The sequence below is a fragment of the Electrophorus electricus genome, chromosome 2, assembly GCF_013358815.1.
Source record: "Electrophorus electricus isolate fEleEle1 chromosome 2, fEleEle1.pri, whole genome shotgun sequence".
Taxonomy (NCBI): Eukaryota; Metazoa; Chordata; class Actinopteri; order Gymnotiformes; family Gymnotidae; genus Electrophorus; species Electrophorus electricus.
The window spans coordinates 24,219,693-24,233,889 of NC_049536.1; the positions used below are offsets into that span (position 1 = coordinate 24,219,693).

The following is a 14,197-nucleotide window of genomic DNA, read 5'->3' on the forward strand; positions in this document are numbered from 1 at the left end:
AGCATACGGCACAGGCGCGCTTCATATAATTGAAGGAAGGCTGAATGGACAAATGTACCGAGTCAATGTTGATACAAATCTGCTGCCACCTACCAGGATGATGAAGATGAAACGAGGGTGGACATTTCACCAAGACAATGATCCCAAACACACAGACAAGGAAACTCTCAATTGGTTTCAGAGAAAGAAAAAAAAGCTGCTAGAATGGCCCAGCCAATCACCTGACCTTAAACCAATTGAAAATCTATGGAAGGAACTAAAGCTCAGAGTTCATAGAAGGAGCCCACAGAGCCTTCAGGATTTGAAGAGTGTTTGTGTAGAAGAACGGGCCAAAATCACACCTGACTAGTTTCTCCATACACGAGGCATCTTGAAGCTGCCATCACCAACAAAGGCTTTGTACGAAGTATTAAATACATTTCAGTAAGCGTGTTCAATACTTTTTCCGTGTGTCATTTCTTATTATTACACAATTTATGGACATCTATGGTTTGATTTCTTTGCATGTGTGGATTGGATGGGTTGTTACCGACATCTGGGGAGAATTTCATGTCACCTTTAGAAATATATTTACTTAGAAAATTGGTGACGTGTTCAATACTTATTTCACTTGCTGTATACTGTAATTTTAAGTAAATAAATGCAGCGCTCCAAGTTAAAAATGATGTTTTGTTCAACTTTAGATGTGATTTCAGTAGCCTATATAGTCTTAGAAATCACACAGTTCAAGAGCATACTCAGTGTGGATATTTCAGCCAAGTTACACAATCTAGCACGTTAGGTCAACATATAAGTACAGCGCTCCTAGGTATATGGTTAAATGAACTAAATCATAGTTACTTGTATTATAGTCACACAATCAGCAAATTTAGAACCAACAAACCCTAGATATATCTTGGTAATTTGCTTAAGTCAACGTTTCCAGTTAAGACAAAAAGTTGGTTTTGGTACTGCAATAGTAGTACCATTGAATTTATCCTGGAATTGTGAACGAATGTAGGGTCTAATTAGGTTTATGTTACCCTGAATACAGTGAAAGAAATATTGAAGTACATGCTGCAAATATTCCACAGCCTGCTGATCCCAACACTCATGAAATGTTACTAGAGTACCAGTATCGCCCTTTGTGGAGAGTTTATGTTAAACATGAGTGAGTGAAGTGCTTAGCATTTAATAGAATATGCCTTAGGGTTTGGATTTAAATACATGAAAGTATATTGTCTGAATAGTTTGATCAGTAGACAGTGGGACACAATCCAGAATTGCCAAGAACAGAAGCCAGATTTCCTGAGTAAAGTGCACTCCGGGAGACTATCCAGTTATGTCACTGTGTTACAGCCTCTGTAGGTCATAGAGTAGTGGATCCAATCAATCATCTGATCTCCCTCATAAACATCTGATTATTCTAGAGCCAGATAAATGCTGATACTGACACAGATAACAATACTGAACATTATGAGGATAACATTAGCTATTTCTACACCCCAAAATTTCAATCTGCACAGTAAACCAGCTGATCTCTACTGTGGCAACTCAGACCTTCCAAAAAAGCTTTTGTGTGACCTTTAAGCACATATAAAAGTTGGAATTTCATGTTTCAACAAGTTTAATGACATATAAATAATAGGGGGTTTATATTGTTGAAAAAAACATCACCACCCATCCTATTACAATTCTGAAATGTCAACATCAAATATGGGTTGCAACCATCTCATTATAACAAACAAAAAAAGTAAATAAACTCAGTTAATCAAGACTTTTATTTGCAAATATAGTAGGTTACACTTCTGGCATCAATGGTACACCATTGTGACGAAATAATTATTTACAGCATTTTGCAGTAAAACAATTCAAGGAATATTTAAATCCAAATTCTACCATGGCTAACAGGGAACAATAACGGGGATTAGCACTGAATATTGGAATATTTAGCGTGTATCTCAAAAAAACTGAAAATCGAGGTAACACCAGACGGTGCTCTGACGAAGAGGAGCAAGGTGAAGCAAAGGAAGAAGCCAAGCGCTAGAGGCACATTCACATCATGTCCAGCTGGGTAAAAAAAAAGATGATGTACAAATCTACATTAGCTATGTTCCAAGAAACATAAACTAAAAACCGGACGCGTTTACATTTAGTGTTACTTACAAAAGTACTTCAGTTGTCTAAAGCACAGGGTATTTTAACATCAGTAGGTGCACATACCAAGTCATCCACGTCTCCTCCATCTTCTGGGGTGGGCCCAGCCGCTGCCTCCACATTCTCTTCAAACAGCAAAAACTACAATGGCAAAATCCACTTTGGTTAGGACTGTACGTAAACACGCAGAGAGGAACACTTCTCTACCAGTGTTTTAACTTCACAGGTGAAACTAGTTGATTGGCCATCAAAAACCATGAAAAAGGTGAAGGCACTTTCAGCACCTGGTTTGCCTCTTGCTTGGATACTGAGCTACTCTCCACTTCATCCTTGCTGATCAGTGTTAGAGCGTCTGCAAAGAGCGGCGTTAGTCACAACTGCATCTGCTCAAGTGAAAAACCTGCATTCATATTAGTACAGACCTTGGGCAAGAAGACCCCAGAATTCCTGAAGATTCCAGTCTGGAACACGCTTCTTTAGAGACTGCATGTAGTTGTTGAAAAGCTCTGCATTTGAAGTCTGGACAAGTTCAAATCCAGAGTTAGTTTTTGTCCGTTTATTTTTTGAGTTGATATTTTCATCTCATTCAGTTTCACAAAATTATCCAAGTCACAAAATTATTTTAGTTATAACCAGTTTGGGTACCAAATTTAATTTCATTGGCTCAGGTTTTATAATGAAACACAGAACATTTGTACAGCATAAAAAGTGTAATACACAGCGGCACACAAAGAAAATACCTTTTCATTTCTGTCTTTGGAGATATCTATTTATGCTAATATAAAAAAAGAATATTGGCTACATTAAAATCAGTGGTAAATTGTGGTGTGTTTATTTTAGTGCAATATTGCTATTATGACATTTGGGACAACTTTTATGTTTGTAGGGCTAATAGAATTTACAAAAAGGAAAAGTACATTTAAAAAACAATACATTTTAACACAGTCATGGAACTGTAACAATTGCTTTTAAATGTGGTCATGTGCATGAATATTTATGCTATATCAGAAAACCAAACAAGAATGCAGAAATATTTAGGGTATACAAAATGAAAATTCCTGAGATTCACTGGCATGCATATGCAGTAAGCCTATTGGCCATGTGTAATTAGTAAATGCCTACAGGGTAGATGGCACATAAACTGCTGCCATCGTTGGTTCCACAAGTGATTCTGTCAAATGTTAACTGTAGCCTCCTGTCAACTGAGTGACAGTTTAAAAAATCCAGAGCAATTGAACGTGAGCCTAACTGAGGGGCCAAACCAGTTTAGTTGGTTTGTTATGACAGCAGCTTTGTTAGTTCAGTTATAAGCTGACAGTAATCAATTGTTTAAGTAAACCCTAATTGAATACTGAGCGCCCACCTTGACAGCCTGCTCCCTAAAGGCCTGGACGCAGGTGATGGTCTTCATGTAGTACTCGGTGCGCCTGTTGCCCAGCAACTGTTCTATCCTGTGGGTCAGCTGCTCACATGCTGCCACAAGCCAAACCAAGAGCAGTAAGGGGGAGAGCAAGGCAGGAGCCATCCAGTAGCGCCATTATGGCTCATGCAAATTTGTGTTTCCCCAAACAGTTCTCATGGACAGAAATAAAAAATGTGCATGAAAAACTGTAGTGACAAACATCATCTCTCACATTCAGAGGACAGAATGTAGAGTCTGAAGAAGTCAAGACTTTGAAATACAAGTTACTTTGGCTGCTGTACAAACAACAAAAATGTATGAAAGGTATGTTTAAATCTTACCCTGCTCAAAAGAAATGGTCTTCTGTTGAATTAAAGTATGAAAGTCTTTTGCAGGGTTCACACTACCAACCTGCAAGAGCAACACACAGGTATTGTAGAGATCCTGTTGATTGTGTACAGAATCACAAGCTGCATGAAGGAAGTTAATATCTGATTCAGGCTCTGAATTCACAAATCCCGAGTTACGTGTCACAAAACAGCTACATGTTTACAACAAGAAAGCATGGCCTAGTTTATGCTGTATTAAATAAGACATTTTTATTAACCTGCTACACTACCAAAATCTTGCAATGATTCAGTTAGCTAATGAACCTTACCCTGGACACATTAACTTGCCTTCCATGTAGTTCGAAAAACTACACTAACACATCAGTTTTCTGGAATATGACCACAGCTCATTTAATCCTCTCTCACCGAGGTAACATTTCCTTCGGAAATCTCTCCAAGGCTGAACTTGTCCTGTTCATCCAACTTGAGTTTCTTAGCTTCTGGCTCATCACTGCAAACAGAGAAAGTTTCGACTTCAAAGCCCAGAGATCAACTAAAAACCACACAGGAGTCACTTTGAGTATAGTTTTAAAACTTGGTTTGGTCTATAATTTGGCTTCTCCTGTTTTGAGTAAATCTAGGGACTTTCTTGCAAGGCAGAATTTATTGCTTAGCCAACTAACTTTAAACACAGTTTGATTAAACATTTGCTGTCTCATGATAGTTGATGTTTTACCGGGTTATATATCGCCATGGCAATTTGTGGAGTACATTTTAAACTGCTCCTGCATTCTGGAAATACACTCTGGAAAGACCTTCTCCCACAGGTGCAGTTAAAATTATGAAAGGACAAACCATCAGCTAGAGACCATTCAGATGCATTATAACATGCTCTATGAAGAAGTCCCCAGCTTTCTTGGCTATAAATGTAACCTAGTCTCAGACCATCCAGGAACTAAAGAGCTAAATAGGCAATTCAGCTGATTTTTTTCCTGATGGGAGGGATTCTTACTTCTTTCCAAACACAACAGCGCTAGTCTTCTGCTCTTTTTTCTGCAACACCTCCTTCACGGGGAAACACCTCTTCATCTCCTTTAGGAAGTCATAACAGCAGGCAGAGACAGCCTGGGGGCAATCCAGCATCCTCTTCAGCCACGGCTCTACAGGGGGCAGGGGGGTACCTGGGTTCACACACCGATGGTGCAGGCACTGGGGTAGGGGCCCAAGACAAAAGCAGTAAGGCCCAGTGTAGGGCTAATTACACAACAGAAGAACAAGCATTCTTCAGACCGTTTTGAATTCCATGAACACGGCTTGTGGTTAAGTAAATATACACCAGTACATTGGTGAGTTTAGCTCAAAGAGAGCTTACAATACACACACAGACACACACACACAGTCTTGGATTTAAACATTGTTTTTTTAAAGTTTATATTTACTATTCATTTGTGTCCAAAGATTTCAATATGAACCACAAACACAGTAGTTTTCTCCTCTGCCCCCATTGCCAATTTGAGGAAATGTTCTGTAAAAACCAGGGCATAAAAGTAAGCTAGCAGGACCTTCTACCTGGAAGAGCCTCTGGAACTGGGGGTTGGGGATGCTGTTGACCTTGAAGATGTCCTCTTTCTCTCCATCTTCACCCTCCTTCACCAGCATCATGGAGCTGATGAGAGCATCCACTGCTGACAGCTGAGCCTCTAGGCACACACAAGGAGGACTGTGCTCATGAAAAGTCTAAGAACAAGAACAGCAACTGGGAGAGCCTCTATCAATACTACAATCTCGCCATCATTGGCCCTTCACTGCTTAATTTCAGTTGGTTATCAACAATCTGACGACTAAACATGGCCCTAGTCCTAAAAGGTATAAGCATGTGGATGCTGATTGTAGAGGCCTGCCTAACACCAAAAGGATTTTCCTCATCTGTGTTCTAACTCTACAGAGCGATGAACAACCCTTCCAGATGGTGAGGAGCGTCTATCCTCAATACACTGAGCCCTCACCTGAGGGAGAGAATTTCTTGTTGTTCTCTAGTGAGGGGAAGGTGAACTGGCGCAGGTCCTCCATGTATGGCAGCTGGACATACAGCAGACACTGGGGAGGGCAGGGAAGAGCAGCATGGACATATGTAGCACAGGGGCAACGGGACAAGTGGGAGTGGTTTCAGTACAGCTGAGATGCACATACCTCATATTTCTGTTTTATGCAGGGAAAAGCAGCTCCGACTTGCGGGTTGCTACGGCGGTCGTAAACGTAACGAACAATGGCCACCATCTTCAGGCGGTCTAGCGCATGGATCAGGGAGGAGAGAGCAACACCAGCATGCTGAAGACACGCACGCGCGCGCACACACCCACACACAATAATAAACAACTATCATTAAAACAGGCCAAACATCAAATAACGTTTTTGTAGGTCTGGTTTTAGAGAAGAAAAAATACAGCAAAAGATATTCTCAAATTATCTATTTTAATCTAAGATTAGACATAATCTACATCCAAAAAAAATAGCGTGTCAAAAAAAGGTCGCAGTTTTTTTTGTTTTTTTTCAGTCCTCACCTCATCATCTTTGGGAGCAAAAACCTTTAGCACCTGATTACCCATGAAATGATGACGATGAATCTGCATAAACAAACAATCAAACAAAATAAATTAGGAAACCTTTTATGTAATCCAAATTCCCAGAAATTTGCCACATTGACTTATGCATCTGAATGCACACTGCTGGTGTGACCATGTTCATGCAATTATGAAACAATAATCTTAAGGAATACATTTTATATTGATCAATTTTGCCATATGTGGACAGTGCACAGTATATCATGGTATCATTTCTGTTTAAAAAAATTGCACTCTGTACACTGATTTACTGGTAAAGAGGTCCATCTAGTGGTAAAAGACTCACTGTCTCTTGCTTGGTAAAACCAAGCACTGCAAAACTCTTTCCGTCAGACTTGTACTTCATCTGCTCTTGGTCCACTTTGGAGAATGGCACAATGTCACTTCCATATTGGAAACCTTATGGGGGCGGACAGGACGGGACGGGACTTTAGACCTTCACAAATTCTGATATATTTAAGACCTAATCTGATAAGAACATAGGGACATGTCAAATTAAAAAGAAAATCTACAAAAGATGGAGATGGCAAGCTATCCTCTGACCCCAAAGATGACAGCCAATGGACTTGGTACCTAGAGGTCACTGTTCTCACCCTGAATGGTTTTCTCTTTCTCCACTTCAGTCTCATTGTCATCATTAAGGCAGAACACCGTCTCCCTTTTCACATCATCTTTCTGATGACTCTCAGCTTCGACTACAGCCCAGGACTTCTTAAACTTCTCCTCACACACCTGGATTGGCACATGTAGGAAAGGGTGGGGGAGGGGTCCCAAAATCAGCTTCTCACGACAACCATTCATGACTTGGTGGCTGTGAATGAACAATAACCACTAGCACACTGCTCATGAGTCTACAGATCCTGTGCAACTCTGCTCCAGGGACTGCGCTGATGACCAAAACTGCTGTGGTGCTCATGGGAGGACTCACAGCTTTATAGCCGATGATACGGATAGAGAGGGAGCTGCCGATGGTTAGCTGACATGGCCAAGCCATGGGTCGTCTTTCAATGGGCTTGAAGATAGAGAGCTTCTTCACAGCTTCACTGCTCAATACAGATGAAACACATCAGGGCCACAATAAAAGGAGCCCAGGAGGTCAAACCAGTTATTTTGGCTGTTGTCCTCAAAAGAGGAAATTGTTGTTAAAGAAAATACACAATATGCATTTAAACCCAACATCTAATAAGTGACTTCTGAATTTTTCTGAGTTTCACTGAAGTTCTACCTGAACCTTAGTTTTAAATATTTATCTTAGTTCTGATTAATAGGGCTTTATTCCCAAATGCTCGCCACAAAAATATTTCCATAGTCACTCTACCTGAAAGTATGGACTTCATCCAGGCCATCCTCATCATCCAGAGAGGTCATGACCTGCTTGACCATTTCCAGCCCCTGCTTCTGCTCCCTACTAAGGCCTTTGCCCCCTGGGGGTGGATTCTGTGGACCTGCTCCATCTCCTCCACCATCACCCTCTGCATCAGCATCCACAGGAAATGGGAGACTGCCAGGTAAGACATGCATGGTTAACACACAAAGTAAAGATGACATGACCTAAACATTTGCTAAATTTCTGGTGCACATAGTTAAAATATATAAATGTTGCATGTTGTGCCTGAAAAAACAAACAAAAATACACTCACAAGAACTGCAGTGTAATGCCAGCTTTTTTTAAGTTGCCAATGATGACGTCCAACTGATCAGCACATGCTAGCGTGTTGAGGTCAGTAAGCAGGGCGATATTTAACCTCTCATATTTCTTCCCCCTAATCAACGCATCACATCACATAACCATCAAGAATCTTGCACTAATTTTGAAAATGATCAGCCTTATATGGCAGAGAAATTAACTTACACAGTTTCCTTTTGTAGGAGATCCATACATACAACAAGAGCATCTAGCCCTGGCAGCAATCACGTCAAGGGTTTAACAATATATAATGTGTTACCTATATTATCTCAACAGTGCAGAAACACACTGCACAGTTGATCAATACACAGCACATCAACTGTCAATCATTCATCACGATTGAACTTTGATGCATTACCCTGCATTTTGCCAATGTTAAGAATAACATTAATGTCTTTTTGCAAACAATAGCAACTGACTGTAAAATTCAAGTTTAGAAATTAAAATCTTAATCTTGTAAAAAGACCATACATGGGACATAAAAATATTTGATGTAAACAGAGATATCTCAGAAAGGACACAGTCAGCATGCTGGCTACCAGGCTGCAGCTGATGTTCAATTTCCTCCAGCAGCTCAAAGTCTGGCATCATCAGATGTCTGTATATGGAGATGTTCTGATACTGGCCATCTTCAGCAAGGGGATTCTTAGTGTGATCTGTACCAAAAAGGACCAGTCCCAACTCATCCTTACTTTCGGCAAAAACCTAAAATGGTTGCAAAGTCATGTCAGACTTGATGAATAGACTACATATGCCAGGAAATAAACAGATGAATATGAAAGTAATGCAGTATACCTGGCGCTGGATGAATTTCTGGATTACTCTCTTGGCTTGCTCGAATGCAAGTTCCTGACCAGGGCCTGAGTTGCTCATGGAGAAGCCCACATCCATGCAAAGCACCAAAGCTGACTACAGAAAGAAAATGTCCCACTAAAAGCACACATTAAAATCTTCACACTGAGAACACTAAATGGCATGTGTGTCTAGTGAGCTAGTGTATATTTATATATTGACTACGTCTCCTGCTCTGCCCTGTCTGTACAGTATTCAGACTACACACGATAAAAATGTATGTACAGTTTAAACTTAAAGTAATTTATGGGAGAAGAACAGCGGCTACTATAGACAGCTTATACAGATACAACACTAGAATAAACAAGTTAGTAAAAGGCTTACCGGTAGGCAAAGCCAGCTATCTAACAGATAATAAACACCCGGACTATGCATGGACTTGCCCCCCCCCCAAAAAAAGAAAAGATACTTGGATAACACAGGTTGCTAACTCTCGTCAGCTAGTGATTTTTAGAATAGGTTTATGGAGTAGCTTTAACAAAATAGTTTACATAAGCACGGTTTACAAAGTTATTCATCCATAGCTAAAATATTACAACACAAAAGATTAATATATTCTTTTTAAAAATGTTTGCAAGTTATAGGGAGAACTGTTTAACTAGCTAGGCTAGTTAGCTAGCGTTAAGTGGCTAACATTACAGTGGACTTCTTACATGAGGATGACCAACAGTCTAACATTTAGCTACTTAGCGAGCTAGCTAACATACTGTAGGGGCGAACATATCTATGACCAAATTCTAAGTGTAACAGCACAGCGATCGTTACATTTTAATCGTCAATTTCCAAACAGTTTGAATAGTAACGCTGTCTCTATCAGACTTATACCATCATGACTTGAATGCAAACAAACCAAAGCTAGATTGCCTAACCTAGCTAGCTAACCATGATGTAACGATAGCTGGTGTGGAATGAGTGTACCCTGTGCTGAATTATAACTGACAAGAATAAAAATGCCGGTATGTTGAAGTGCACAAATATTACAACCAGTTTATAAATAATAATGGTACTTATCAACATATCAAATGAAGTGCTGTAATTGTTACAGTGCTACATTTTGTTGAATACCTTGTAGGCTCGCGCCATCTCCGTGGCTCTACACTATTATGGATCCGGAGTGAATACGGCAATGTCACAAGCTGTTCCGGCAGTCCAGTCAAGACATATATTTGCTACTTGACAGGACCACTGAATACAATTGAATCAATGGGTAAGATGTGTTTTGCAAGGTATCTAATATTTGTTGGGTTATTATGATATTATCCTAAACGGTGTCGTGATCATGATGTAACACAGACGCGGCTAATCTGGTTATCTGAAATCTCTCTCTCTCTCTCTCTCTCTCTCTCTCTCTCTCTCTCTCTCTCTCTCTCTCTCTCTCTCTCTCTCTCACACACACACACACACACAGTAAAAGACTGTCTATTATTTTACACATATGTATGGTTATGTCATAACAGTGAAATGCAAATCATGGCATGTTCATTATTACAATACAATATGTCATTATCAAGCATGTTTACAAAACTATTATCTACTCTATAGGACCAAGGTCAAGTATGCCAGAATCCTGTGACATATTTTACACGTTACACACATCAGCTGTCAGTGGTATGGAAACAGCAGAACTAATGGCAGCACATTGCTGGTCTGAGTAGCAGATATTTCAAAGCTATGATCACTGTGCTATGAAAAGACAGATCATTCGTGTCAGGCATAGATCACACAGGCCAAAAGAAAAGGGTCTTCATATTGATTTTGGTCACTAAAAATAAATCTTTTACATGACAATTTAATATATTTTCAATTTGCAACAAAGAAATGGATTCTAATTATAAATGGCTTTATTGTCTAATGAGATACATGTCAAAATGTTAGTTTAAACCATCTGTGCTGTACTTAGTAAGATTAGGCATAACTGGCATATCGTCATGGTGGTGTTATTTGCATTTTTCAAAAAATACTGTGCAAAAAACAGATTTTAATAATTTTGTCTAAAAATACATATACATATACATATACCAACCATTGACTAAAAAAATAATTAACAATACTACTCACAGAGTTCCTCATAAAAGTGTTTTCAATTTTAACCCACAAGGGATATCTGGTATATGGCTTTATATAGTGTGCAGGGATTATCAAAGGCCATTTCCTCCCTTTTTAGCTGGTGTAGACTAAAAAAAGTAAATAATCCAGATAGACATACAATCTATTCAAATAAATATCAGAAAAACATAATAAATAGCTTAAATACATAGTTTAAAAGGCAATTAGAAATAACTTGTTAAAGAAAAAGTGTTTAACTCTAAAAAAATCTTTAATTTTAACTTAAAAATGACTACACAGAGAAAGAGGACTGGCCTAAATAAGGGTCATGAAACATAAAAATGTTTAAGACCATAAAATGTCTGTTCCCCATTGCTTTGTGGTTGAAATCAACAATTAAAAGTAATAATCTAGGGATGCATTTTATTTTAGAAGACTGATTTTCTTCAATCCAATTTTAGTTTACTCTGTATTGAAATAAAAAAATGTAACATTTATTTAATGGAAGTATTTATCATATATATTACTTGATGGAACTGTACTGCCACATATTACTAACATTTCATATGTAAAATATTACTGTAAAATACTGATCCCTTCAAATGATTAATTACAAAATATTAATTAACAAATATTGAGCCTTTACCTTGAAAGTATGGAAATTATATTGTGGTGAAACAAAGTTTACACTCCTAAAAAACACTCAGTCAACACTGGGGACTAATTACCAAGTCTTATATACCAGCACAAAGCTGTTGCATGAGACAGGTTCTCACACAGAGGAAGTCTGCACACTCTCACCTAGAGTCTTCCCCTGCAGACTTCCAGAGATAGTATCTGAGTCGAGCAGCTCCACAATGCTATATGGAGAGCAGTCCTCCAGCCCCAGCTTCCCACAGGCCCAGCCACAGAATCCCTTCTCCAGGTCTTTCGCAGACCCCCACCACTCGCTAAATGCCCAGGACACCTGCACCACAGCTGAGTACAGCGCCAGGGACAATGACATGACCATGATGAGTGCAGGGTAGAAGACAATGAGACAGGGGCAGATGGTGACCTTGTGCCAAAACGTCCTCTCCTCATTGTACACCAGGAAGACGTTGTACCACGTGAGTGTGCCATAGTAAAATGAGGCTATGAAGGAGAGGACGAAAACCACAGGGATGCAGGAGAGGGTCCACAACACCACATGCGGCCCCTGGCAGACCCCGAAACGGCATGGTCGCTTGGCTCCTCCTCCTGCCTCACACTCAGCATCCAGCCGCTCTTTGGACTTGGCCATCTCCTGCAGCTCCTTTTCCGTTAGCGTGACATGAATGTCCACCATCTGACCTTTCTTCTTCCCACGTGTGATGGTGCCTGTTAGTGTCACATAGCGACTATCGGGAGGTAGGCTCCAGCCCTCTGGAAATAATGAGAAAAACTGCATTCATTACAGAAGAAAATGTTCCTGATCAATGTTTAATATATATCCACAAAATCTCTGTTAATGATTTTAAAAAGTTTGGGATCAAGCATTGTTTATTCATGATGTCTTATAGGGTAAAGTATTCAAGATCAAACATCTGCTTTGTATAAATAGCGATAGTCTTTTTCCCTTTACCTTCACTTGGGGCTGTGAGAAATCTGACCCCTTCCTCTGAGCTTCTCTCTGGTCCTTCTATGTTGCCTCCACACTCCTCTCCATCATCTCTCTCCATGTCGGAGCGGTACACGATAATGGACTCCGGTCGGGGCTCTCTCTTTCTGCGCTTCCTCCGGGTGCTGGTTCCAGGATTTCCCTCTTCTATTGTAGCCCCAGAGGCACCTGACTGGATGGATGCGAGCTGGGGGCTCTCTCCTCTCAACTGCTCCACTTGTTCCATCCTTGACTCTAAACTCACTTCTATTTGTCAATAGGCCTGTTCAGCACCTAACAGATGAGAATGACCCAATGGCTACAAATAGCCTAGTTAACAGAAAAGACATCAAGTTGTTTGGTCCTCAGTGGGGGTATCAGTCCGCTAGAAGGCGCAGTTTGTGCTCGGTAGTTGGGGCTGCAGTCTGCTTGAATGGAATGTGAACGTTCTCCTGTGCCAAATATATAAATACTCTGGTGGCATGAACAAGCCTTGCGTATTATTTATTAACATTAACGTTCTCATGTGCCAATGAACGTTCTGATGAATGTACGCTTAATCATATGCATATTAGAAAAACCCATATATCTATTAATAATGGCTTATATTTGTTGATTTTTGTTATATATTCCCTTATAGTAATATTTTAATCAGTAGACACATTATAACTCGTTCGAACTTAAATGTGCTACTTATTAAAATAATACAGCTTAATATAACTTTTTGCTTGCCCACACCCTTTTCCGTCAGATGTAGCGGGCTTTAAAGATCCATTGTTCCAATGAGGAGTAGGCTAGACAGGCTAAACAACTAGCGTGCCGAATGTGACAGTAAATTTACGTTATTTATCCCAGATTCCTTAGGAAACGAAGTAGGTCTGTGTTTACGCTAGCGATTTAAGAAAAGAATAGCCGTTATAACCGACGGTCTGTTTTTTTTTTTTTTTTTTTTTTTTACAGCTGATCATCTCCGGTTAATCACACCCCACCACTTATCTACTGAATAAGGACACCGAGCGGTATGGCGAAGCAAAGTAAAAAATCTTACCCAAACGGACACGAACGTACATCTTAAATTGCACAGGCAGAACGTACTTAATTTAATTGTAATAGAATGACGCGTGTCCCAACACACCCGCCATGCAGATGCGCCTCTATTCCACAGAAAACTTAACCCCGCCCGTTGATCTTCAACCTCAGATATCCAATACGATTGGGGGTGGATATTCGGGGATAGCCCGGAGACAAAGCCATCGAAGCGGATGCAAAAATGAAATTGGTTTATCCAGGAAATCAGTGCTAGATCGGGTCTAATGTTCTTAAATGAAACGGGCAGTCTAAAACAAGCTTAATAGAAAGCAAAAATTATGTTATTTATGCCAGATTCAGTTTGTTTGTACAGATTCAACTGTATTTGCTATTTTATTAATAAGACCATTTTTCGAGAAGAAACTAGGGTAATTGCACTGCTTTTAAATTTGAGCATTATTAAGCACTGAAACTTCA

The 14,197-nt window shown here is 39.7% G+C and overlaps 2 protein-coding genes across 3 annotated transcripts; both read right to left on the reverse strand.

Annotated features, from left to right (window-relative positions):
- Nucleotides 1-1,737: 1,737 nt before the first annotated feature.
- Nucleotides 1,738-10,178, reverse strand: xrcc5 (X-ray repair complementing defective repair in Chinese hamster cells 5). 2 transcript variants are annotated; one of them, XM_027010897.2, is made up of 21 exons: nt 10,093-10,178; nt 8,971-9,084; nt 8,697-8,880; nt 8,341-8,389; nt 8,129-8,251; nt 7,807-7,989; nt 7,417-7,531; nt 7,082-7,220; nt 6,775-6,887; nt 6,429-6,491; nt 6,058-6,195; nt 5,874-5,964; nt 5,437-5,567; nt 4,880-5,076; nt 4,294-4,378; nt 3,880-3,949; nt 3,500-3,609; nt 2,559-2,655; nt 2,421-2,488; nt 2,203-2,277; nt 1,738-2,049 (listed from the first exon to the last, which is right to left on the reverse strand). In XM_027010897.2, the coding sequence occupies exons 1-21, from the start codon at nt 10,108-10,110 to the stop codon at nt 2,035-2,037; spliced, it is 2,178 nt and encodes a 725-aa protein (XP_026866698.2). In that variant the 5' UTR covers nt 10,111-10,178; the 3' UTR covers nt 1,738-2,034. The 2 variants fall into 2 exon arrangements, with proteins under 2 accessions (XP_026866698.2, XP_026866699.2); XM_027010898.2 differs by lacking the exons at nt 1,738-2,049; nt 3,500-3,609.
- A 672-nt stretch (nt 10,179-10,850) lies between these two features.
- tmem169b (transmembrane protein 169b) lies at nt 10,851-13,853 on the reverse strand. The gene is made up of 2 exons (XM_027010845.2): nt 12,677-13,853; nt 10,851-12,477 (listed from the first exon to the last, which is right to left on the reverse strand). Exons 1-2 carry the CDS (start codon nt 12,936-12,938, stop codon nt 11,846-11,848), a joined length of 894 nt encoding a protein of 297 aa, XP_026866646.2. The 5' UTR covers nt 12,939-13,853; the 3' UTR covers nt 10,851-11,845.
- Between the last annotated feature and the right edge of the window lie 344 nt (nt 13,854-14,197).